The 27,674-nt window shown below is 35.7% G+C and overlaps 1 protein-coding gene across 8 annotated transcripts in view; it reads left to right on the plus strand.

Moving 5' to 3' along the window:
* Nucleotides 1-27,674, plus strand: part of VPS13B (vacuolar protein sorting 13 homolog B) — a 434,872-nt gene that overhangs the window by 236,661 nt on the left and 170,537 nt on the right. For 6 of the 8 annotated variants that reach the window (XM_021529420.3, XM_021529419.3, XM_085573893.1 and 3 more), the window contains exons 24-30: nucleotides 2,388-2,608; nucleotides 6,604-6,816; nucleotides 14,299-14,470; nucleotides 15,542-15,656; nucleotides 18,251-18,392; nucleotides 20,120-20,528; nucleotides 25,979-26,090. In XM_021529420.3, the coding sequence (XP_021385095.3) occupies nucleotides 2,388-2,608; nucleotides 6,604-6,816; nucleotides 14,299-14,470; nucleotides 15,542-15,656; nucleotides 18,251-18,392; nucleotides 20,120-20,528; nucleotides 25,979-26,090 (1,384 nt within the window). Of the gene's footprint in view, nucleotides 1-2,387; nucleotides 2,609-6,603; nucleotides 6,817-14,298; nucleotides 14,471-15,541; nucleotides 15,657-17,638; nucleotides 17,706-18,250; nucleotides 18,393-20,119; nucleotides 20,529-25,978; nucleotides 26,091-27,674 lie in introns of all 8 variants that reach the window. The other 2 variants (XM_085573894.1, XM_085573897.1) reach the window with 1 other exon arrangement.

Consider the following 27,674-nt stretch of genomic DNA (forward strand, 5'->3'; position numbering starts at 1 on the left):
TTTATATGTAATAATTAGAAACATGTCATTGGAGTTGACTTTGCATTTGAATTTTTTCCATCTATTACAATTATTTTTTTGTATTTCTTGGATGACTGATCTTGGAAAAAAGCACTAATTAATTGCCTTCAAAGCTTCTAATCTGCAAACCTTTTGTAAATATTTTCAAGTTATTTTGAACCAAATTCTTCAGTATGTAATAGCTTCAAAATAAACTCTTGAAGTTTTCAGTTTGCTCTTAGGATGTGACACAGAGTTTTCTGATACATACTTTTGACCATATAAATGTATTGCTGAAGTCACCTGTGGAAGAAGAAATAGAAGTCTTATTAAAATAATATGGTTAAAAGATGTTGGAATGGAGCTTTCTTTTAATTTCAAAACCCTTCTAATTTCTTTATCTAATCACTGTTTACAGTTGGTGCTATTTCTTAGTGTTGTGATTTTTCAGGAGGACTGTATCGACTGTAGGTCACACCAGGCAGCAAACACTCTCTTCATGTATTGTTTAAGAACACTGGTTTGAATTTTTTATTGTCCCCTGGGACCAAAGGGGCCCAGTCCTATGTCTACCATTTTCTCTTCTGATTCTCAAGACTGGCTCTCATGATTCTGGGTTATTAGATTAATTTGGACTCTTTTTATCCATGACTTAGGCCAGAATTTTGAAAAATAAAAACTCATACCAAATAACTTTCTGAATTTTCCTGTGAGAAGGAGAGCTTTTTTTTTTCTCTGCTCTCCCTCCAAAGATGAAAACTGTTTCAGGCATGGCTGAGGTTTGTGGATGCTCACCAGCCTGCTGTGTCTGGATTTGGCACTTCATCCAGCTACTTTTACGTTACTTCATATTTGGACAGGCAGTTTCTTTTGGTGGATTGAAAATTCACATGTTGGGCACAGACTCTATGTTGACGTTGTGACAAAAAGGCCCAACTTCCTCAGTAGGAAATCTGACAAATGTGATGAGGACTTTCTTTAAAGAAAACAAAACCAAACTAAATCCAAAAGCCCCCCTGAAATATTGTTATGTTCTTATATTTCTGAAGAGTGAAAACCCGTTATCTGTTTCAGGTAAAATTAGAATTATCCACATATCTTTTACTGCCTTATTTTCCTCACTTCCTTTGAGCATTCTTTGAATTTTGGTTCAGTGATTCTCCCAGAGCCCAATTTTTTTCCTCTGGGACCTGGCTATTATATGTGAGATTGTATTCGCTTTACATGGCAAGGTTTTGGTAGTGGGGTGGACTTCAGGGCTGACATCTGTGAGAACATTCCAGAAGCTTTCCTCATGTCCAAGAAAGCCAGTTCCAACTGGCTCCAGATGGACTTTCCCAAGCTGAGTCTTTTCTGCCCATCAACAGTAACAGGTGAATTATTTCTCCGTCTTCCAGCCTTTTGTTATATTTTCTCTCCTAGTCCAGCTGAGTAAGGGGAGTGATAGCAGCTGTAATGGGTTCCTGACACTCAGCCAGTCAACCCACCACAGGGTTTCTGTTTCAAGTCCTGCAATCTGTGTGTTCAATTCCTCTCAACTCTAGCTAGTAGAGCTGTTGGAAATTTTCCTTCACCAAAAGGAGTTCTTGTTGGCCCTTTAAAGAACTACCTGAATATTTCTGTGATCCTGTTTTGGAAACTCTTACATTTCATCTATTGACAACCTGAAGAAAACTGATTGTGCAGAAGCTGTAGGCATTTTGTTGTTCAGCTGTGCACTGCCAATTCCCTCACTGATTATTCCTGATAATGATTCCTGGTGGAATGCCGGGAACTTCTCTGGGTAGACTTCCTCCTAAATATAAGAAATGAAGTACTAAGTGTATGTCCATAATAATTTCTTTTTAGAAAATCCATAATCTAGGAAGTTTTAAGTGACGCAGTGGAAAGATCTGTCCTGTGACCATTGGAATAGGCTTCACTCTGCAGCACCACTGTTTGAGATGCAACCTGTAGACTTTTAAAGGAAAGAATTCACTTTTTTAGTATTACAGCCTCTAAATAGATATAAGTATATATTATCCTGAAAAAAGTGGGAAGTTTTTTCTAGATATTGTTCAGTTTGAGGAAAATTATAAGAACTAGGAAGATTTCTTTAAGTACTGTGTTGTACATGTTTGTTCACAGTTTGGAGTTAAAATTCCCAATGGATTTCAGTTTCTAGAAGTTGTAAAAAAATTATTGCTATTGTTTAGGTTTTGAAGTATAGCATGGAAATGATGGTTGAATTATATTTATGAGAAGTTGGGATCAGTTTAATGATTGTTCATTGCACTTCCTGACTTTTAAGGTCGTTTACGATAAGGCCTTTGCTAGCATTGTGAAATTAATACCATACTGTTTATTAAGCAATTGTTTAACTCTTTCCCATTTTTTTTAATCACTAGGTGATGCTTTTCCATGGACAATTAGTCTGCACCATTTCAGTGTATATACTCTTCTTGGACAACAAATGACTCTTAATTTGGTAGAACCAATGGGCTTTACTTCTACTTTAGCTGTGACTTCACAGAAACTGCTTGCTTCTGGGCCGGAATCCAGACACTCATTTGTTGTCTGCCTCCACGTCGACCTTGAATCCCTTGAAATAAAATGCTCCAACCCCCAGGTTGGTACATTTAATTGATTTATAAAAGGAAATTAAAAATAACTTGATTTAAGTACGATTGATCTGCATTTTCATGAAGAGAGTCTCTATCTTAATTTTTTTTTAACTGGGCCATCAAGATCAAGGTGCTTAGATTGAGATCTGCTTTGAAGCTCTCTCAACTTCTGTAATTTAAACTCTTCTCCAAATGTAATAGCTGTAGTATAAATGCATCTTTTAGCTGATGGAGTGAAATGAATTGCAGATGTACCATTAAATGCTGTGATACTGTTCTGCTGTCACTGTGGATTCTTATATTGAAGTGGTTTAATGTCCTTTTTTTTGCTACATTTTCATGGAACTAATGTTTCTTTGAACATAAAGTGCCTTTTAGGCAAAAAATGTTATCCTACAGTAAAAAGAAATAAAAACAGATGAATGCATGTAAACAAAAGTTACCACCTCATTTTTGTTTGTTTATTAAAAGGAAAAGGTGTTCTTAGATTTTTTTCAGAGGCACATCTTGTATTTTAATGACTTGGACCTAGTTTGCTGTGATTTCAAATACAAGTAGGTATTTAATAATATTAAAAGTGAAATGGTATTGTTATAAGTGCAAGCCTTACCTAAGTGTGAGTTGAGAACTAGAATAGAAAAATACAATATTTTTCAAGCATTCCTATTAAAGTGTAACTAAGTATTTTGTTTTGCAAACTGTAAGAAAATATTTCCACTAAAAAACTGAAACTCTAAGCTCCATATAAATCATATTATGTGCATAGTGAAATGTTAAAATGAAGTTGTAGCATGAAATATTAATCAAATGTTGTTGTCTTAAAGGATGTCCTTGTACACTTTGCTGATGTTACTTAATTTACTAATGACTGAAAGGATGCGGAGAAGTTATTTGAGTTTACTAAAGGTTCTTGAACTGTCTTTTCTCCTTTACATGTGCCTTACTTGTCCTTTCTGCTTTACTTATGCAAAAGGGAAGAAAAAAATGAAGTCTTCTTGAACCAGATGTCGAAAGATAGAAGATGAAAATGCTGTTCCATAAACAGCATTTGATAGTCATAAATTCACAGTAGGAAATTTGATTCCTTACAATGGCAGGCTGTATTTTTTCTATAGATGACAGCCTCAAACTAGGTGAAATTTGGTGAATTTGTTAAATCGTAGCAAAGGTGAAGTATTATATTTCTGTAACTATTATGATTTAATATGAAATAATGTTCGGATGGTTGTAAAGTCAATAGATACTTCCAGTGTGCAAAATTGCCAGGATGTTGTCTTTGGTTGTAGTTTTCAATTTTGTAGTAATGTGTTATTTTTAAAGTATGAAATGCTGTAACATACTGAGCTTTATAGATTTTGCCAAGTAGTCAGTGGGGTCTTATTGAGTTATGTGTGGTTTTGAAGTGAGAGAGGGAAGCCTTTTTTAACAAATACTGGCACTTACCCTTTTTGTCCTACCATTTTTCTTTTAAATAGTGTGTTCTAAAAATAATTATTATATATGCTCAAAAATACTTAGAAAGGAGGGAGGCCTTACACTTACACTAGCCCTTCTCATATAATCAGAAATGTATTTGTAAACTATTGAGACGACACATTTGAAAATATGCAACCAACAGACAGAAAAGGAATCCTTCCATTTTAATCAGGAATGTGGAATGTTGCAGTGGAATGAAATAAACATAACCAAAAAATAACCATTAAAAATAACCAAAGATATGACTTTATCTGAAGTTTTGATATTTTACTTACATGTAGACACACACCATCTTTTTTGTTTTAATGAGGCTTTATTGTGAGGGTCTTTGGTATTTTTACCTTTTAGCATAGCTCTGTGAAAATCATCTCCCTCTAATGAAAGTGTGACTTTTTGTTTGGTGAACTTATGTCGCAGTTGAGATGGCCACAATACACAAAACATCACCATGCAATTTCAGAAGGCTTCAGGCATCTGCCCATACAGAGTAATACCATATCACTTCAGAAGGCTGTAAGCATCTGCCATTCTTGGGCTTTAGCCCAGCTTTTTATACTCCTCATGTTCATGCAGTGCCCCTGTGTGCCCTCTGTTCCTTTGGTGGTTGGTCAGTGCACCTGGGCACTCCATGGCTCATTGCTTTCAATGCTGCTCACCTGCTTTTCACAGCTGCACCCATTGGGGATGAGGTTTGGCTGCAGCCCCACTCCCAATTAGCACAAACTGTATAGCTACAAATTTATTTTGTCCCTAGTTTCAGAGTGGGATAGAGTATTTTGATCATACTACTTGGTTGGCTGGTTGCTGGTGATGTTCAGAGACATGGCTACTGCTGTCTGAAATAGCCACTGTTTCAGAGTGGCTGGAAAGATTCTAGCCTGAGCAATTTTAAAAAGTGTCCCTGACAAGGTAAGTAATTACTAGCTTTAATGATTATGACTGCTGCAACCTCAGTAAGATTTGAACCTTTCACTGTTGGATTAACTGATGACAAGCCTCTTCACCTTGTATATGAGCACATATGTAAATACAGGTTCCTTCTTTAGCATTACTTTGTGCCTTTAGGAACAATAGCAAAATAATTTTCTGAAAGCCCTGCTTTCATTAAAACATAAAAATATAGCTTAATTTGTCTTTTGGTTTCTTGGAAAAAATTGGTACATTGGGAAATTGTATGATTTGGATATCTGCCTGTATCCTATTAAATTTCTAGAGATACTTTTGCCAGCAAAGTGTCAACACCACTTAATGTTATATTAGTCGATCAATTGGGTGGACGTTGCATTAGTTAGTTACATTAGGACATTAGTTGAGCTTCCTGCACTGCATGGAAAAGACTTGGGAAAACTTAGAAATTTGAAATTGGTAATTTAAAGGTTACTAGTGCCTATCAGAGTGCTACAGACACAAAATACTTTAGAGCGTAACTGAAAGAGTTCTTCACCACAGGCAGAGTTGTTTGGCTGTAGATTGCTCTGTGTATAAAGGAAAAAAAAAGTACTGTGAAGTTTATTTCCTCTAAGGAAAATTCTGTCAAAAGATTATGTGACCTGCTCTGTGTAAACCTTCAGACTTCAAAAGAAAATCCAAGATGAATTAAGAAGGTTTTTATAAAATTCCAGCATTTCACCTCTTAAGAAAGGACTGCACCATGTACTTTGGGACTTCATCACACATTCTCACGCACAAAATCAAGTACTGTTTTATATCAAATATAGATTGACAGCAGTATTTTTCTGCATCTGTTCTGCCCACATAAGAAGCCAGCTTCATAGAGCAAAAGTGTCCTGAGGCTTAAAGTTCTTATAAATATGAGAATTTAAATTTTTTATAATGGCAAGTTGGGTATGGTATCCAGCTGTGAATCTGCTTATATATTATTTTCAGTTTTCACTGACGTTTTTTTTATACAGTATATTCCAATATGTTGTCATACAAATTCCATGATTAATGCCTATTTACAAAAACTTGTGTAAATATCTTAGAACTGAGTCAAACAATGTGCAAGTTAAACAGTGTGTTTCTAAATATTGGAATGACATATGCCGGGAGACTATTGAGTTTGGTAGTGAATATTTTTCCAAAGCCAGATCAGTTTCACATGCTGCATGGGATCATTATTTTAATAGAATTTTAGTGAATAATTTTGCATCATTAATATTTTATAAGTTTACATTTGCCTTTTTATAGAGACAGTATCTATACATATGAAATATATGATAAATTACCTTTGCTCAATTGTTAAAATTTATGTTAAAAAATAGAAATTTTACAAGACCACATTATTGTTTATGTTTTTGAGCTATGTACCATATGTTTATGCAAACAAATTATTTTATCAGAGTCTATATACTGTACATGATAATTTTTTATTTGCAATGTAGTTTCTTATCAGAACATTATAAATGGTGAGAAGTTCAGTTCTGCTATATTCTAAGCCTCAGTCATCAGAACTTTGATGATTTCTCCTTCACCTCATTAAGAAAAGATTCATCCTAAAATAAAGTCTAATTTTTTCTTTTAGGTGCAGCTTCTGTATGAACTGGCTGAGGTCACAAGTAAAGTTTGGAATAAAATTCAGAGGAAAGGAGTTCTATATCAATCTGTGTCTTCTGTCTATACTGAAACCATGACAGGACCTGTTCCTCCTAGTTCTCCAGTTAAAAGTAGCATTGGTACCATTCCACCAGATACCAGCACATACAGTCCATCTGCTGACATTGGAACCACTACAGAGGTATTTTCATTTCTTAAAAAAAAGTGTTGTGTGAGTGCCGACCTACAAAATGTAGTGGTATGCAGTCAAGGAAGAATCAGAAAAATCAGGAACAGTAGTAGAGTCTGGGTTGTTTGCCCCAATAAACTAATGAATAATACTTTATTACTCATTTTAGTGGAACAAAAAAGAGGAAAAAAACTGTGTTGTGCCTATATTTATTATTTGTATTGTTTCTCTTTGAAGTGAGTGTGTATTGTCTTGTGTCAGAAAACTGTGGCTAGTGTGTTCAGGTCAAGAAGCATAAGCCATTTTTCGTGTCCAGAATTAGTAGAATAGTAAGTGTTGTTTTGAAAACACCTGGATAACTGTGCTACTTGTGAGCTGTTCCAAGTAGTCAGCCAGTCACTCTGATGCCTGGGTCAGTAGAGAGCTGCATTGGCAACCAGGAGAGGTACTGGGCTGTGAAGGCTTCCAAAGTTGGCATGAGCATTTGGGGATTGGCCACTCAGGTTTATGTATTTTTGCTTCCTTAGTTTGTAACACTGTGTGACTGCCAGGAGCAATCTGGTACCTGATCAGAATGTCAGTGTTTGCCTGAGACTGTAAAATATTCAAGGCAGGAGAAGGAGTCCTGTGCCACACTGAGGAAAGCAGGCTAATTCTTTTATCAGTATGAGCGTTGTGTTAAACTTCACCCATGAGTATCATTAGCCATAAGTCACCAGGTAGCTAGAGTAGAATGGGTGGTCACAGGAAGCTTTGCAACTGCACAGGCAGTTTTCAGTATTTGTGGCTTTCTTAGTGCTTCTGTCAGATTTACAAGTTAAAATAGTGAGTTGACCTTGTTTGCGCTCCAAGACAGAGTAAAAAATGTTTCAAATGAATTGAAGTTATACTAAGGTATTCAGTGCTTTGTTTTTAACATAAATCTATTAGAATGTAGGGAGACTTTTCTGAATGACTGGCTTAGAGTCTCAGGATAGCCCCATCAAGTTCAGGGACACCTCACAGAGCAGTTCTGAACACAGGCAGATATACAGTAATTTGGATTCTGAGTGCAATACATATTCAGCATTTGGCCAGGATTGGCTTAGCCCTGTGTATAGTTTACATTAATTCTCAGGTTTGGAGAAAATTAAATGGTGATTGCTAGTGCCTACTTTTTAGATGCATCATGCACACACACGACATTGAAGGGCCAGCTAACATTTAAAGGTGTTTGAGCTAGAGTTTCAGTTCTTAAGTTGTTTCACTAAAATGTTTGTAGATTATTTGAATAGCCTTGGTTTTGGTGTTTATCTACATTTGCATGATTTGGATTGTGAAAAATATTGCTATGGATACAGTATTGACGGTAATAGTAAAAAAACAATATGGTCACAAAAATATTGGTTTCTCCCTACTCACATCAAATTAATTTCTCATTACAATCAGAAACCAACAACTTTATAAATAACAACTTGTTTTTTATCATCTATATAGGCAGCAGTATTTGGAGTACATGTTGTACTTGAGGCATTAATTGAAATTATTCAGTAATTGTTTTAATCCATATGTTACCAAGATTATTTTGGTAATATGGGTCCAAGTTCAGTGTTCATATCCTACCCTTTTGCAAAATGTTCTTCATCATTTATTTAAATTTTCTTCATATTCTCAACAAATGTTATACACTAGCTAGAAAATTTCTTATCCTAACAATTCTAAATTATCTAAATGAAATTTAGTGAATTAGTGAACAAGGGACAATGTTAGAATAGATTAATTAAATAAGAAAATCTATTTCTATAGGTTTGACTTGGGGAAATTTTCCAGAAGTTTGTTTTTTGTCAGACTCTATATTTTGTTTATATATTTCTATAGTTTTGAGCCTTGAAATCTTGAAATCTGTCAAACAAAAACAGCTTTGCTGCCATAGCTATGTGATTTTTTAAGTTTTCAGATTTTATAGTTACTGTGTTTTGCTCTGTGGGAGACACATGATTATTTTTAAAGCTTCTTTCAGCCGCAGCAGACTTGCTATAAAAGAAGAAAGCAAACTTGCAAAGCTACTTATATCAAATAGAAAAAAAAAGGTGATTTGTGAATTGATATATATTTTAAGCTGTGTCTAATTCTTTTCTTGATTTGAGCACCATGGGCTGATGTGGATAAAACTACCTAGGTTTACTGACTTCTAGCCTGGGTGGTGGTAGGACAGGGAAGCATGAGTGAGAGCATTAAATACTGGAGGCTGGAAATAGTTAATAGTTTTTACCATCCCTGCCTTGGAAAAGGTAAGGTAGTGCAGACTGCAACAGGCCACTTGTTACTGTTTACTTAAGTACAAACAGTGGTAGAAGTGTTTAGTCCTTGGGGAAACTCAGTGATTGAGCAAGAACGCAGAAGTTATTTTGATAAGGCATAGCATTAGTGTGGCCAAACTCTGATCATCCCCGAGCTTTAGGCAGGCCAAGGATGAAGGCCTCATGTGTTTGGATCTTCCTGATGAACAAAGATAAATTCTGGTAAGAAAATAAACTCAGTATATTGGTCAATTTGCAACAATTGGTAAAAGAATTAAATTGTATATTTTAGGACTTGGCATGAGAAGTTGTGGGAAAATAGTTCAGGGTTTCTGACTCTGGCTTGATTTTTCAGTAGATCTGGAAACAGAGCAGAAAAGTAATGCATAAACATATTTAACAATAACATGCTGGGTGCTGAAAATCCCAAATGAAAATTGAAACTCAGTGAGAAACAAGAGTCTTTCTTCTCACTTCAGTTTCTTAGTTTTTCACTGCAAAAAAAATTCTGTGAATTTGAGCTTATTTGGGAAAGAAAAAAAAGTCAGCTACTGCAGACCATCAGTTTTTCAGGCCCTTTGACTGCCTGATGGTTGTGGTTACAACACCATGAACAGAAAGCTAAGAAATGCACTCTCTTCCACTTTTGCCTCCCAAGGGACAGTTGTACAACATGTTCTCTCTGTCTTCAGAGGAGCATCTGCCACTGACAAAGGGAATGGGCCAATTCAGCTGTTTACACATGTTTTCACTGCAGAAAAAATGTAGGTAGTATGTTGAAGTTAAATTGTTGAAGGAGGCAGAGGCAGCAGGGACAGGGTGTTGAGCAGCTGGGGGTGTCTCTAGAGCAGCTCTGCAGATGCCATGGCTGCCAGCAAGGGATCACTGCTGGACCCCACAGCCCAGCCCAATTTTAGCCACACTGACCTGCTGCCACTCCAAGGGGGAGTAAGGGCAAGTGGCCTGGAATACTGGGTGGGAATGCAGTAGCCCAGGAACATGGTAGAATGAATTCCAAACTCTGGCAATTGTAGTTCCAGCTTCTAATGATACATCTGGGTTGGTGTCTGTAACTGTAGGGTGAATGCAGTTCTTCAGAAATCTCACAAATACAGTGTTAAGTAGCCTTGTACCAAAATTACCAACTGACTGATTCTCGGAGAGGCATTGTACATAATTTAATATCGTCAGAAAAATAATCCTAAAGAAGTGTGGGAAAATTCTAGCGTGACTTCTTCAGAGTGAAGTTATCTTTGTACACAAACCACTAAATAAAAATAGCTCTCTGTGGAAAAAAACCTGAGCAAAAAGCATGAAACAGCTGAAAACATTAAATTGCAGAAATAAAAGAACCCAATTATAAAATTCAAGAATTACCATGGTGGCAATACATATTTTCTGTTAAATGTACCCCTTTAAATTTAATCATCTATTGTTTACTTCTTTTTCAAGTATCAGAAATGTAGAGGCCTGCCAAAATTTTAGAACAAAGTTGATTTTCATTCAAAATCCATTCTGGAACATTTTCAGTGGGAGAGTGGGGGAGTGTGTGGAAGATGAGAAGGAGACAGTCTCTCATTCCATCACAATTTTTAAGTTACAGTTTGGCAAAATGAAATGTGTTTATGGTACAAACAGAACTTGATAAATTCTTCAGATAAAAAAAATAAAAAATATATTTTTTATAGAATGCAAGGAATAGAGAGCCACAGATGGGTCCACAGAACATCATCTTTGTCAGGAATACTGTCTTGAACTGTAAATAAACATGGAAGTATTGTTTTTCCCTTTCCTTACCTTAATTGGCTTTTATTTCTTGATGCTTTGTGAAATCCATCTGAAGATCTCAGAACAGGGATGGGTGGCTCCTTCCTTCAAATCTACCCTGCTGAAGGGATCTGCCCAAAGTACTGTTGGCTCCACCATCTTTTTTAGAGCATGTGAGTTTTGGTGAGAAAGGTCATCTCAGACACAGTGGAAGTCCAACGCTGAATCATCATCTTTTAGGGCAATCATTCAAAAGCAAATTACAAAGATGTGGAAAGTTATTGAAAACCAGTGTCAAAGGAGCTGTGTGGATATTATACAAAAGAAATAAATAGGGAGGAATTTATTGTCAGAAATTAAAAGGATCAGAACTAATGCCATTGTCATGGCATGAAATCTCAAGTCATTATATAGGTTGAAGCTTCTCTGATGTCCTCTAAGAATGAGGACTTTGCAAATAAAGACTCATTAAATCTCAAAGCTTTGTGGTTTTGGATACATTTTTCACTCCTACCTTTCATTGCTTTACAAGTGAGCAGAGTAGTTGAAGGGAGGCAGGCTAGTGTTTGCAGAGGGTTGACAGGGATAGTTGAGGACAGCAAAATGGCTGGGTTGTGTCACTCTCTTATTACTGGAGCCTGCCATTTCAGGAGAAGCAATAAGGGCTAACACTGGTTAGCACTAGAGAAGTGACTGCTCTGCCTACATCTTTTCAGATGCTGGGGAGCTTGCAAGCCTGACACTATCCAAGGCTGCTTTTGCCATACTTTTTCATTCCAAGGACAGGCACTGGCATCCTTGAAAAAACTGAATTTTGTTTACAGTGCTGAAAAGATATTTATTCTCGTGTCACTGTCAGTTAGTGCTGCCTTGCAGGGTAATTAAGTGGCACTGGAGAGAGTGGAGCATAGGAAATACCTTGAAGGACATGGTTTGCAAATAATGTTAAGAGATGGGAATCTGGACAAAAATGGTGAGAGGTAGGAAGGAGTTTGCTGGAGAAGCAAATAGGAAATGCAAGTCACAGCTTGTGAGAAAGAAGTTAACCTCTGCCCTGAAAGTGTTATTTAGCAGGTTTTACCACACTTTATTTTTTACCTCATTTTGTTGGGTGCTATGTGTTCAATGTGCCACTCTGTTTGGAAGCTAGATGCATCATAGTGAAGTCAGCTGTCTGAGGTTTCTCCAGTGAGATGTCCTCCTGTGGTGGCATTAAATATTATTAGATACACAGCAGGAGACAGGCCCTGCTGTATTTAATAATTAGATTTGCAGACAGTGCAAGAGTAAAACAGACAAGGAAGAGTAAACAAACACTAAAAGCAAGAGAGTGATGTTAAGTCCATGACTTGGAGAGAGGTTTCAACTGGGACTGTGAAAGGAAGTTAGCTCACTTAGAATGTGATAGGGAGCAAATGCTTTTTGGACCTCAGGAGTCTTAACAGTTTTTCAAAAGATGAATACCTGTGGCTCGTCAGGTAATTTGTTCAGCGCTGTAAGCACTAATGCCCTATATAAGAAAAACAAAAATAAATAGAAATATACTTGTTTTCTTTCATGCATTTTGATTAACACAAAGCCACTGTCACTATAGATGGTTGAAGGTGAACTGGATCTTAATTTTCATTGCATCACTTCATATTATGTCTTCTTCATATTATAAGCTGGTCCAGGTATTATTGTCTCACGTTTAGGTGTTATTTTCTTGAAACATACATTGGTTAGTTAGACAAGCTTTCCCTTCCTCATACGAATGAGTATCTGGAATGCTAAATTCTTTGAATCAGCTATTGACAGTGTAGATGGTTTCTTCTCAGTTGCGGCATCACTGAGCTTTTCAAGGGTAAAGGTTACTGCATGCAGATAGCTGTTTCTTTCTGTGTCCTCTTATAGTTTAGAAAACCTATAATTAAATTGTAGGCTTGAGTTGAATGAAAATGTGATTTGTCAACATAAATGCTTCCATATGAGCTATGTCATTAGGTTTGGGCTAAGTCCACCCCTTCCAGAAAATAGATTGCTAACAGAACTTCCATACTTGTGTTTTCCAGCCTTGGACTGCAGAATGAGGCAAGTACTGTCAGATTTTAAGTTTGCTACTGAAAGCAAACTTTTCTGGGCATCTGAAGTTGAAACAAGTGTGTTCTGAATCTTGCATGACAGGTTAAAATGGTTTCAGTCCAATTGTAGTGCTTACTGTTTAGATCTGCCTTCTGGGGTGTCTTCCATAGGAATAATCTTGACTTTTAATTAGATAAATCTAAAACATGCTGTTCATCATATTTTACAATGCCTAATCCCACAAACCTTCAATGAAAGATAAGACTTCGGGTGTTTATTGGTCTGTTAATCTTAGAAACATCTTGGTCTTAGTGGATCAAAGTGACTAAACCTTTTTCCTTTCGTGGTGCTTGAATGAAGAAAATTTGCAACACATGGTGGAGTTGCAAGTGGAGATGCTCCTGGATATTCAGTGGCTTCTGGATGACATTATTGACTTATGTGTCTCCTGCATTCAGTTTAATAGGCAGTAAACACTGGGGGCTGATGAGCAGTTGTATGTTTGCATCTTTCTTTCCCTATCTGGAAGAGCCAACAAAGGAGCAGGATGAGGTCCTTTGGCTGGTAAATATTATCAGAACATGCCTGCATCACTCCAATAAGCCCACATAACAGATTTTCAAGTATAGCTTTCATTTGTCATCATCTTCTCCTAAAAACATTAATCTTTGTGTCTTCTTTGTTGAGCCCTTAAAATTGTAGGGAAGGAACAGAGATTATTGATGGCACAGAAGCTTCTACAAGCTCATTTGTCAACGTTTCATACATTTTAGAATATTACAAGTGACAATAATTTTTTTAACAGAAGTATTTAGAAAGTGGAAAATAAAAAGTTTCCAATTCTTACCGAAAGCTATTATTTTCTGAAATCTTTTTTCCAAGAAATTACAGGGAAGCACATACAAGGGGGAAAAACATGACTCAAACACAGTGTGTACATGCTGTAGGTGTTATGGCCTTACTGCGTGACTCTTCATTTTGTGCTTCCAGTGACTTTTCCTTCCTTTGCCTTTCAGATGTGTGCAAGCCTCCATATCCCTCTTCCTATTGCATTTCCAAATATTCCCTTTAGCCTTTGTTTTAAATTGATGATTGTGTTTCCACAGTGTAGAATTAATAAGGCAAGTGTGCTGTGCTAAGGAGACCTGTCCTAAAACCTTACAGTTTTGCCATTCAGTCTTTGCCATAGTCTGTTATCTCTAGCAAAGAATAGGGAAAAAATACTATATCTTTTATTGATTTTACAAATGGCTTAATTCAAATATACTGTTAGGGAATCTGTATTTCTATAGTTTGTGCACCCATATCAGTTGAGATAGGAAAAAACCCCAGAAATGGTGAAAAGAAGTACTTTTTTTTTTCCTCAGCTATTGCTTTTGTTTTGTAGGGTGATTCTCTTCAGGGTGGTGATGATTCTCCCTTCTCAGACTCCATTACTTTGGAACAAACAACAAGTAATATCGGGGTCTCAAGTGGACGTGTCAGCCTATGGATGCAGTGGATGTTACCAAAAATTACTGTAAAATTGTTTGCTCCTGATCCTAGGAATAATGGCACAGGTATTCTGCATTTTTCTGCCTAATGTACTATTTAAAAATTTCATTTAAATTCCTAATGTACTATTTAAAATAGCACAGCCTATATTACAGCACAGTGTTAGATATTCAGAGCTTGTATCAACATTACTGAACACTGTAACAAAGAAATAATGGGTTGGAGCTGTATTTTAAATAGCAGCAACAAAATGTAGTTAGGTTACTACAAGCAAATTAGAATTCAGTGTTGTTCTTTGACATAAACTTTCCTCTTCATGTGGACAGATGATTAAGTTAAATGGCAAATAAGTTAGTTAATTTCCATAGAGTGCTGCATTTATTTCCTTAGAGCCAATCATATTTCATTTTTATATGATTTAGTCATATATTTTATGTATGTCCTTATATAGTCCACTCTAGTTTAATACTGATCATTTCAATTTAATATAATCACCATAATATAATCATTAAAGTCAAAGGAAGTTCAATACAAGGTTCAGAGTAGAAGTTTCAACTTCTATGTTGAAAAGAAAAAATATGTGTTGTGCATAACTTACCTTTTTTTCTCTGAGACATAGTTGAATTATCATCCAACAGTAATTATTTGAAAGAAACTCAGATTCCATAAACTGCAGGGCTTCAAATTTTTTTTTTCTAGGAAATACTGCTGCTTAGCTGTTAACATTATTGCCCAAAAAAATGTGAAAAAATAAAGTGAGTAATTTTTAAGGCTAATTTTCAAGAAATGTACTTGAACCTTTGATTTAAAAAAACCTAATTACACAAGAGAAAGAAAAATGTAGTGTAATTAGAGTAAATATCTTGACAAATATTTTTTCTTTTCTTTCCCTAGGAATTTTGCTATAAATACCTAAACTAGAAACCCCATATATATTTTTTTCTCAATACATTTGTATAAAAAGGTTCAGATTCTAGTGTGACACTTGAATCAAAAAGTGCTTTATGAGAAAACTCTTGAGTAGAAATAGCATCATCCTATTTACAAAATGTAGTGTCTCAGATATATTTCTTGATTAAAATCCTTCAAGTTTCATATTAATAACTAATAATTTTTATTTTCTTTGACTATTGCAGAAGTTTGTATTGTCAGTGAATTAGAGGATCTCAGTGCCTCAGTGGATATGCAGGATGTCTATACCAAAATCAAATGTAAAATAGAAAGCTTCAATATTGACCATTACAGAAACAGGTAATTCCTGTGAGTGGTGATGCTTTAATTTCAGGCTGAAAGATAAAGGCATGTGGTGTTTTGGGTTTTTTCCATGTTAATTCTTAATTTAAGGTATATATTCAATTTCAGTTAAATTATTTTAACCTTTTAAGTAATAAAAGTCTCAATTGTGTTTCCTCAGAATTAGATCTAATTCCAGAAAAATACATAGAAATCACTGCAGATTTAGGAGAGTGGGTTTTTTTTTTTTTTTTCACAAATACTGCTCTCTCGATCCATTAAACAAAAATAATTAGCTTAACTTTAGAATGGGAAATTCCTGAAATACTGTTTCATGATGTGTTAGCAAGTGCCATTATTCAGTGCTTAATGCTATGTTACTCTTACATGCTGAAGAGAAACAACTCAGTTTTCAGGAACAGCTGTTGCTGTGGCAAAGCAGCAGTTAATGTAATGACCAGAGCTGAGCTGATGGTCTCTGCTGTGTCACATGGCAGTGCTGTGCAGACACCAGGGGAAAGCCTCAGTGATTAATCCCAAGCAGTGCATCACCAGTGCTGTGTATGCAGGGCCAGCATTCCCTCTGCAAGTGCTGTTGTCTGCTCAGTTTGCTGCACTGACATCACTGTGTCACCTGGCAGGCAGGCACACCGTGCTATAGACAGATGGCATGTGCCATCATCTCCTAGTGTGTGTTAGCCATGAACACACCAGTCTTGACAGAGAGAGAGCCTGTGCAGTCAGCTAGGGTAGTATTTGCCATTACAGATCAACAAATTCCATTAGGAATTAAGAGATTAGGAGAAAATAAAATAGTTATGTTACTCTTTGAGAAGAAAAACATAGTTAAAAGCTTCAGCACGGCTGTTGGCATTGAAAATAACTAAAATATTTGGGAGTATAAATAATTTCGACTTGGGAAACAATGTCTGCAAGGTCTTTTTGAATGCTTATTTTTCCCTATGTACAACAGGAAGGAGATTTAGTATTAATTTAGCAACATTATCATCGTTGCTTTATGATTTTATTCCTGATGAGCTGTCTTAAAAATTATTTCAATTTCTTTCTTTTTGCCTAAGTTACAAATGCAGTTATTGTTTGTATATAATACCATATTTGCTAATTTAAGTTTTTACTTTTTAAAAAAAATCTTTTAAAATCATGTCATCATGCAGGAGTGCTGAGCATGTCCTGGGATGCATCCAGCACAGCATCACCAGCTGGGCAAAGCAGGGATTTTTTCTGCCCTGCTCTGCACTGGGCAACCTCACCTTGAATATTGTGTGCAGTTTTGGGCACCACAACACAAGAAAGTTATTAAACTCCTAGAGAGCATCCAAAGGAGGGCAACAAAGAGGGTGAAGGGCCTTGAAGGGAAGCCATGTGAGCAGCATCTGAGGCTACTTGCTCTGTTCAGCCTGGAGGACACTGAGGGGAGACCTCATTGCTGTCTACAACTTCCTCATGAGAGGAAGAGGAGGGGCAGACAGTTATCCCTTCTCTGTGGTGACCAGTGACAGGACCAGAGGGAACAGAATAAAGCTGTGCCAGGGGAGATTTAGGTTGGATATCAAAACAAGGTTCTTCACCCAGAGGCTGGTTGGGCACTGGAACAGCTCCCCAGGGAAGTGGTTGCAGCATCAGCCTGACAGAGTTGAAGAATTATTTTTAGACAATGCTCTTGGGGACATGGTGTGGCTCCAGGCGATGGTGCTGAGCAGGACCAGGAGATGGACTCCATGATCCTTGTGTGTCCCTTCCACTCCAAGATATTCTATGACTGTGAAATCCCAGTAGCCAACTCTTCTTAACAAACTTCGGGGGAAACAAACAAAACCCCTAAAAAAACCCAACAAACTCAAAACTTATTTCACTTGACAAAATTGTCACTGTTCTCATTTATATTTTCTAATCTATTTGGAGTATTTTTCCTATGTGCAAATCTCTGTGGACTAAAAGCAAAAGAAGAGAATAGATAAGGTGAACTTTCTGTCTTCCAGGCCAGGGGGAGATTGGCAGTCAGGACATTTTGAAGGAATTTTTCTACAATGCAGTGAAAAACTTTTGGTGAGATTTCTGTAGTAAACTAAGGTGCTTACCTGAATAACTCTTCTTAAGCAGATTACTTCACTTTATTCTCCTATATGTTAAAAAGAATGGTTACAAGAACTGTACAAGGCACATTTTAACACTTAAAAGGTAATTTTTTCTAAATAATTCTGATTTGTAACATTTGAATACAGATTTGCATTCGCAGTGTCTTTGTTCTTGTAATCTTTCTCCTTGTTCTGTTCAAGTTGTCTGCTGAAAATCCAGGGTAAGTCTCTTTTCTACACACAGGATTTTACTATATTTTTATTCTCATGTGTCTTGCCCTCTTGCTTTAGGTTGTCCTTTCACATAAAATATTAGTTTCCTTTCTTTAATCTCTTTTTTTTTTTGTTTGATCTGATTGAATTTCAGCCTTCTAGCAAGAGATATGACATAGGTTTATCTTGCAATTACATCAAAATGCTCAAGCTAAATGTAAACAATATTTTTTTGCTTACAGCAACTTTTTGTGTTTCTTCTGTTTTCCTTCCTATCTTCCATGCCTCGTTCATTACCTCAAGCCTTGGGGAAGATTCTTGGTCTCTGGGGCAATGTGGAGGTGTGTTCCTTTCCTGTACTGACAAGCTGAACAGACGTACCTTGTTGGTTCGACCAATCAGCAAACAGGATCCTTTCAGTAACTTCTCTGGCTTCTTTCCTTCTGTAAGAATATTTTTTAATTTTTTGGATACAGAACTTTCACTAATAAATGCCAGTAAAGAAAAAAGAAAAAAAAACCCTTAAATTAATTTATTTTCTAAGTTTTTTTGTACTGAATATATTTCTTGGTGATATTGGTTATGTAACTTGTGTTATTTCCACCTTATCCTTTAGTACTAGTTGTCATTTTTTAGTAGATAAGGGGATGAGGGTTGATGGTTCACAGCCTTGTACATAACAACAGACCACTGAAGTAATTGAGATTCGTTTAAATAAGAAGTACACACAGTATGTTTGAAGGCCAAAAATGTAAAAGCCAGTACTAAATGCTGTATTTTTTAGTGTAATTCTGATATCTACTTAGGGATTTAAGTACTTGATATTACTGCAGTATACCTTTATGCAGCCTTATAAAATTGCTTCTCTCATTATGATAATGCAACAATTAATAATTCCATATTTTAGTCTTCCTTTTAAATGCTTGGAAGACTACTTGCTGATTCAGAATATTTCAGTTGGAGATATTTAAGTAATTTTCTTCTTCAAGAAGAATTTCATGTGTTATGACATTGGCCTCTTTATCTGTGGGTCTATGGAATTATTTTTTGTTAGTGAAAGTTCTGGATGGTCTGATTTATTTTCATTGTGAAAATTGATTGGGAATACTTCCTCTTATTCTGTGTATTTCAGTTTTTATCATAAATAAATTTACCAGTTTGTTTTAATTAATTTAATTTTTAAAACTTCCAGTTTTCCACCATTGAAACTATGTATCCTGTTTATTTAAGAAAGAGATCTCGTTCTTCTGCTAGCAATGTTTAAATTTTATTAAATGGATTTCTGTCAAATTTAACATGCTGAAAGAAGCAGCTACTTGCAAAATATAGTTGCTTTCATTTGTCCTTATATGATTAAACCTAATATTTAAATAATCTTAAATAATTCTGTCAACATGTTTACTACGATGTTAAAGTAATGGTTTTTATATTTTTCCATTTATAACTGACTAAAAACCTTTCAAAGGTAATATGGAAACTCCCCTATCCATCTTATGGGAGCTAAGGATTTAATTTGCATCTTTAGCAAGACAAATCTGCCTTAAGTAAAGAATCTGCTATTTTTAAAGTACAATGCAATGTAGAATGAAATTATGTGCTTTAGTATGTGGCACAGCTATTTTCACTAAATACTCTGAGGTGATGAGGCAAAACAAGTTCAGTATTTAGGTGACTATGGGTGGTTTATACACCCATGTTGAGATGGGGTCAAGCTATGTTAGCACCCAAGTGATATTTTAACAGCTATGGTGTCTGCTTGTACAGAAGGAACAATGCAAAGGGAGTGAGGGAGTGAGATCTACAAATGTTTTAAATGAATGAGGAATCAAAATATGTAGCCGAGTTAAAAATTATCAGAAAGATTTGGCAAATTCAGTTTCTTGAATGAATGGGGTTTTTTTGGATGATAACGAAAGTAGTGAAACGTAAGTAGAAAAGAGCAATATGTTCAGAAATTTGTGGTTTTAGATTACCCAATGCAGAGAAGTGTGGACAAACTGTGCATTCAAAAAAATGAAAGGTGTTTTGGTTTTTTTTTTTTTTACTGCTAAATGACATTATAAAGCTACTAAAAATATAGAATCCTAAATAACCAGAAATATGGTAGTTGATGAATGTTGCATGTAGATTTTTGCAGCTCTTTATTTATTTATTTATTTTTCCTTGAAACAGACAACTGCTAAACTTTTAGATGGTTCACACCAGCAACATGGATTTCTTTCTCTCACTTATACCAAAGCTGTGACAAAAAATGTCCGGCACAAACTGATATCAAGAAATGAACGAAGAATATTCCATAAGCTGTCAGAAGGTTACACTGATGGTTCTCCTCATTTTCTCCATGAGATCCTTCTCTCTGCTCAGGCTTTTGATGTGGTCCTCTGTTTTCCTTTGCTAAATGCAATTGCAAGCATTTTTCAAGCCAGGTTGCCACGGAGTCAAAAGGAAAAAAGGAAGTCACCAGGTCAACCAATGAGGACTCACGCTCTGACTTCCCGTAACCTGCCTCTGATTTATATCAACACGGGTGTAATAAGAGTCTTCTTCCCCAGAAATGAGGAAGATCATCATGTTGCAGAAGGTATACAGTATTTTATGTTAGTGATTTCTTGCTGTTCAGTATTGTAGACAAATACTTGTTAAATCACTGACCATTGCTTTAGTTTTAAAGGTCAGAGTTAGGGAACATCTAACACTCAGGCTATTTCTCTACCCACTGGCTCAAAATTTCCTTTCAGCTATTTATTTGATCCTTGCTTTGGTACCTATAGAGTTTGCTTTTAAAATGTGATTATAAAGAATGGTCAAAAATTGTGAAAAGAAAGCTTAACCCAGTTGTAGAGTGGTGATTCCATGTCAGATTACATGACACTGCTATTGGTGAAGTGTTCCATAGACACCTGTCCCAGCAGGGACTGTGAGCAGGAGCCTTAGCTCTTGTGGACGTTGACACCTGGAAAACCATGTGGTAGTAAAGCCAGTAGATAGTTAGTTTGGAAAATATGTACCTTATGGTGATGCCCAACAGATTATGCAGTTTAGCATTTTAGTTGAAGCTATTCCAACTCTCTTGTGCAAGAGGCTTACAGGTACATACAGAGTTTGGGTAATGTAAGATGTTCATATATAGCTATTTGATCAATGGATAATGCTTTTTCTATAAGATACTGTTTTCTATGTAAAAATGTATTTCCATCCCTATTACAGTCTTTATATATAAATAGAGGTGCTGATGTTAAAATTAGACTATGTAATAGCTAATAGGAGTACATTCACATCTCACAGTTCTTCTAGAGATTAAAAAAGTAGTGCTTTACTAATATAATGATACATTTGCCTAAGTTCAGTAGTTGTGGAGCATTTTTTTTACCATTATGTACAACACATAATATAATCCTAAGAGTGTAGTCTTTAGATTTTTCTCATAACCTAATTACAAGAAGTGCACACAGTGAGAATTTACATAGATATTTTTTTTTTGCCAGCATCTTCTACAATTTTCCAACTGGGATTGCTGAAAACACAGGAAGATAAAATTAGACTGGCTGTCTTGGCAAGAAAGAGTTATGATTTTAGTTGGAAGGGAGTTCTAGGGCATGCTGTCAAGGAAATCTTTTGTAAAAGTATGTTTTTGTAGCCCTGTAACTGTATACTTCATTAAAAAGGAATTATATAAAAAAATCTTTGTCTTTTTTGCTGTTTCTTGCTTAAGAATGCCTGCAAGGAACAGAATAACCATGGTAAAGCAGTCAGTGTAGGAAGAAAAACTGTATGCTTTTAAAGCAAAATGCTATAGAGTATCCTAATTAATAAGAAAGCCAGCTACACTCTTCCACTGGAAAACTCTGAAACAGCATCACTATAAAAATTGGTGCTGTTCTTTCATTTATTCTTTAACCCCAGTTTTCCCCAAAGTTTTATTTATGGGCATGAAATAAATTGCTTTTCTCTTCTCCTGATTATTGTCTTCAAGAACAATAGAAATTAGAAACAATAAGGAGCAAGAGTTCAATTCCCACATCTCTGATGTGTTAGGTCTGAAGAACATTATATCTTCTGGAGATATGCCTCCATAAGATCCTTATTCATAATTTATTGACTAGGAGAGATTTTCAATCCAGTAAGACTTGTGTGTTTCAATTTTTCATCACTGCAGTAAAAGCAGAAAAATTATTTTAGTTTCTCTTCTAGTTAATTGTCTGCTATTTGTACCCTGTGCATACTGATAGCTACAAAAACTATCCTTCTCTCAAACTCCACAAGTAATTGTGGCTTTACATGTATAGTTAAAAAAAAAAAAATCTGTTGTGCACTTGCAACTTCCACAATGAACTGTGGAAGCCAAACACTGAAATAATCAAAAGAATATTTCTTCTTCTGAGGAATTTGCATACATGCATGCATGACTACACCCACACAATTTTATAGTATTTTAGTTTCATGATTTTTGCAGCAGCACCAATTAACATTTATTTTTGTGGTAGATTTGAGGGCAGCATTTTATCCTTGGCAATAAGCAGTGCTGCTTTCTGAGTTGATTCGTTAGCACATCAGGTAGTGTTCAAGCTCTGGCCAGCAGCCCACACTTACTTAGCCATGAAGTAAAGGTAACTAAATATACGAAAGCAATATATGACGAGTAGGAACTAGAATTACTGCATAGCAGAAGACCATAACTAAAAATTGTAAATTGTAAAGAACTGATAAGAAGTTGTAAAGACAGAAAAAACCCACATCTGGTTGGTTGGAGGACAATAGCAACTCTTTCTTGTACCTACTAGGAACAAAATATCAGGAATCACTATAAAGGACATGATGAATTTATTGACAGTGAAAAAGAAAAGGCAGCACACTGAATAAATGTATGTCCTGCATTTGTAGAAGTGATATATTCTTGTCACATGAGCATGACTCTCTACTTTGAAGTCTGTCATAACATATGGTCCGTAACATCCTCCTCACTTACTATTAAATTTTGAAATCAGTCAGGCTGAATAAGTTGTGCTCTGGGATCTTGGTCTTCTGAGGCTAATTTTTAACACACCTTGGAAAAACAGGTTTTAGACAGCTGAAGGCTTATCTAGTAAAATGGAAAGTGTAATGTTTAAATAAAATTAAGACAGGTAGTTTTACTGTTCTCCCTCAGAGAACATAAAGGAAAAAATATTACATGATTCAGTTAATAAAGAATTACATATTTTTTACATGATAATAAATATGGTTTTATGGGAAATCAGATGTTCAAAAAACATCTGATTTCCATTCTTCATTGTGGTTTCAATTCTTAGTTGATAAAATGTTTGCAAAGATTTGATATGCTTAGACTTTTCTAGGGAGTTTGACATTTTGTCTCATGGTATTTAATTTAAATACATCCCCATACTCTCTCCATGGAAATGTTAAATGAATTAAAAATGGCTAACCAGGATTCTAAAAAAAACCCACAAAAACTCATCAGTTGGGAATAATAAATGAAACTGGTGTTTAATAGTCTTAAAGTAAATATAAAACCATTGCTGCTATCATCAGTGAATGTTGCAAAGCATTTCCTGAGGCCATGCATCTGGGTTGCTGTGCTTGCATACTGCTTGTAGAAAGTACAGTAAATCTTCTAAAGCTAATGTTATAAATCAAGGAAGGTTTACACAGACTGGGCCTTCAGGAATGGAGAGACTATCCTGAGAAACAGTGGCTGAAACAGCTTGTGGGTCACAGAGGACTGAGGGAAAAGAAATAAGGGAGGTAGCTGTTCTGCATATGGCAGATGCTTGGAATATCATGTTCAATTTGCTTTCTGTTGTAAAACTGGGTATTGATAAAAGTAGAGATGGTGCTGAAAAGTATCAAAAATGTTAAGTGCTAAATGAGGAGGTTTAAAAGGAAGGATGAAATGAGCGTAATGTATTTAGCTCAGCAAAAAGATGACCGAGATGAGTGGATAAAACTAACTGAGATTGTGACAACATCTTGACACTTGAGGTTGTAAGATTTTCCTAGATTGTACTTACATTGTAAGTATAAAGTAATGCATGTACAATATTATATTGTAAGTATACTTAAATTGTTATGTTTTTAAAAGGTAGCAGAGATGATTTTCCCCTCAATTTTTTAAATATCTGCAATGAATGTGATTGTTTACTACATTATTCCCATATTTTGAAAAGTGTGAGTTAATGAATGGAGATATGCATTCATACAACTCTTTAGAAACCATCTGATTACATTAATGTCTGTGATTTCTTTCTGATTTAAAATTGGTGTATTTATTGACCTACAGTAAACTGTACACAAAAGGTCCATGCCCAGCCTTGAAAAAAACTCCTAAAATACTTGCACAATAGAGACTTTTATGGGTAGTCCTGTGCTTATTTTGCCTTACAAAGTGTCAGACAAATTAAAATTCTTAGCCTAAGATATATTTTATTAAAAACCGTTTCCCAAGAATAAGGCATCTGCCACCTTATTGAGTTGCAGTTATAATTGGGTGTATATTTAATACCATCACTCTGTTTTCTTATGTAAGTATTGTAAAGCAAATACCCAACACCTAAGTGTACAGTGGCAGTATTCTAGTACTATGTACAATGCCTTGCTACTTTTTGAAAATATGAATTCAGATTTAGTCAAAAAATGTAGTTTTTCATCATCTTAACTCTTGTATCTTATTTCTAGCAACCAAATGATCTGTAATTAGTTTTGTTTTATTTTGGGGGGGCTAAAGGATTTGTCTTCACTTTTTAAGTACACGAGGTTCTTTTAAATAGATTGCTTGTGTACTAATACACTTGTGTATCAGAGCTTGTGTTCCCACTTTGCCACATATTTACTGGAGTATTCTGTACAACAGTTTGAAAATATCATATTAGAATTTCTGTGATTTCTTAGATCTGTTCAGAAATACACGTCCTTTTACATATGTAGCTGCAAAGCATGGTGTCTTTTTCACCAAGACATTACTGGCTCTGAAGAAACCATTTTTTTAAGTGCACAGATTTTTCTGATTCCTACTACACCAAGCATTTCACACTTGAGTAAAATATTAAAACTATCTTCTCCTGGAATCTTGTTTTCAAAACTCATATATGAGGGTCTTGCAGAACTTCCTTGGATGTGGGAGCAGGTGTGATGTCGTTCCATCCTTGTTACATCTCACACAGGTGTTGCAGTGAACTGTTTCCCTTCAGATGATAAACTCTGAACTTGCATTCACGCCTGCTCCAGAGCTTCCTAGTTAATATGGAGTTTTCTGAGCACAACCTTATCCAAGTGCTTTGTCTGTGCTTGCTGACAGAGTTAGCTTTCTACAAAAAGTATTGTGCTATTTTTATTTCTGGGCAGAACTTTGGTTTTCTGTCTAATATGACCACTGCTTTTAAAACTGAGAAACTACATGTGGCTGAAATTTGAAAATTATGGAGATGAGTGGAAAGCAGAGATTTTTTTTTTTTTCTTGGAATAATTTTGTTACTGATGTGAATTTACTGTCCAGTATTGCATCTTGTTCTGTGTATATGTGTCAGATTTCAGATTCTCTTGTTTCAGTCCTTGTGTTTGAACTTTCCATGTGTGTTGCAGCCGGTTCCAAATGCTACCAGGATGGTTATACTGTGATATCCTGTAATGTTTTACATCTAAAGATATAGGCCCATAATGAAAAGGGTGCACAGTTCATTCGGAGTGGTTTATATGCTGATATTTCAGCAAATAGTTATTGGAGAAACAAACAGATTGCAAAGAATCTGTCATAAAATGTCTGAAGTCATTTTGAGATACCCCCCCAAAAGTGTCAGAGAGAGTGAGAAGGCGCAGACCAGGATTCAGTTGTGTGATAAAACTCTGGGGAAATGAAATTACAATAGTTTTGTCTTTATGTATCACAGCAGGACTATTGATTTTATATTGCTCCTGTGCAAAATTGAATCCTTAGCAAATATTCTTATGTACATTTTTTTAAGAAATAACTTTTCAGTGTTCCTGCTATGTGCATTTGACTTTTAATCAAACACATATTTTCTCTTCTCCTAACTACAGCTAATCCATCAATTAAAGAAGACACTTTGGTTCTCAAGATTGGATCTGTCTCTATGGCTCCACAGGCTGACAACCCTCTTAGCAGAGCTGTGCTCAGAAAAGACATTTATCAGTAAGTGTCAGGGGAGGGGTTTGCCTTTTCATGTATGGTCTCAGAAAAATTCATTCTGGGAGAAGTTAATTGATCAATAAAACTGGTACGTGCAGCCTGTAAAAATACTTTTCACATACAATCTTTTGATATTCAAAACCAGGTTTTTCTGATTTTCTTCACTTGTGGCCTTTCAAATCCATTTAGACGAATCAAATTCTGCTGTGAAGTGCTGATGAATAACAGAATTTAAATGTCAAATCACTATGAAGTTTAAACTCACAGATGAGAACATTTTAGGAGGCTTTCTTTTATTCAGCTACTACTAAGTTCACCTTAGAGAAAAGGAAATTTTTTGTGACTTCCAAAGTGTTCAGTAGCCATATAGTGAGAAAGATGGATCTTAATAATAGAAATGGTAAACATATATTCAGACTGTAGGATTCTTGATGTCATGTAGATCAAAGCTTAAAGGAATGCAAACTTCTAAGGAGCTCTTTCCCAGTAAACACATTTTCTGTGAAAATGTCGTGCTCTGGATTGTGTCACTAAGTATGTGCAAACCACACTAATCATATATAGGCTGCAAAACTGGTGAACATATGTAATCAACATGATAAAAGTAATATATGATCCTTAGTAGAGTTGGCACTGTTGCCAGACATGAAAGTAGGGTTGCAAATAATACCAAGTGAGAAAAGTCACAGAAATACAGATGAACAAGTGTCTTATACTTCCCGTTGGTCTGTTTTTCAGATGTGGCAATATTTTTAACTACTTCATAGTGGTCTTCAATAGAAATTACAAACATCAAAATCTTTTCCCAGCAGTAAAACATTTACTGCCTAGAAAATGACAGCAAGTTTTACTTTTGTCAAGACTAGGATTTTTAGGAGACCATGAAATATCTCCAATTTCACTTCTGATCACTTAGAAGTTGTAAGAGAGTCTTTTTCTTCATATTTCCATGTGGAAGCATTTAAATTAATGGGTTTGCTTGTATGTTTGGTTATAGTAGTTTATCCTTTTTTTTTTTTCTTTTGTTTTTAAAAGAGCATTTTATCTTTTGTATTATGGAGCTTTCATGGAAAAAGTCTTGCAGCCTGGCACTAGCAGTGGCATTGGGTGGCAGGTCCTGATCCAGCTCTCCAAGTGCTCATAGATGAAGGAGCTCTTCCAGTCATTCGTAGAGGCTCTTCCTGCTCCTGCCCTTTCTGTCTGAGGAGACTCCCATCTGATACCTGCTTTAAGAGACAGAGATCCAAATGTAGGTTCCATTCTCCTCATAGCAACACAAATTTTATCAAAATATGCCTGATCATAAAGTGGAATCTGCAATTACCAGCTTCTGTAAGGTGGTTTCAGTCACTGTGGGGAACTGTGTGATGTTCCTTGAATCCACATTAGAAACCAGTGAGTAAGCAAGTCATTTGCATCTAAAACCAGTGAAGCTATGCTAGTTAATATTTTTGAGTCTCTATCTTTGCCTGTATGGCTTTACCTGAAATGATGAATTTTAGTGCTTTTCAAAGATTCTGATGCTATTTTGCATTATGGTCCTATGGGTCTTAGATACATAGATGTTCCAGACAAGATTTATGTAGG

Source organism: Lonchura striata, chromosome 2, assembly GCF_050655825.1.
Source record: "Lonchura striata isolate lonStrDom1 chromosome 2, ASM5065582v1, whole genome shotgun sequence".
In the NCBI taxonomy this organism is placed as follows: Eukaryota; Metazoa; Chordata; class Aves; order Passeriformes; family Estrildidae; genus Lonchura; species Lonchura striata.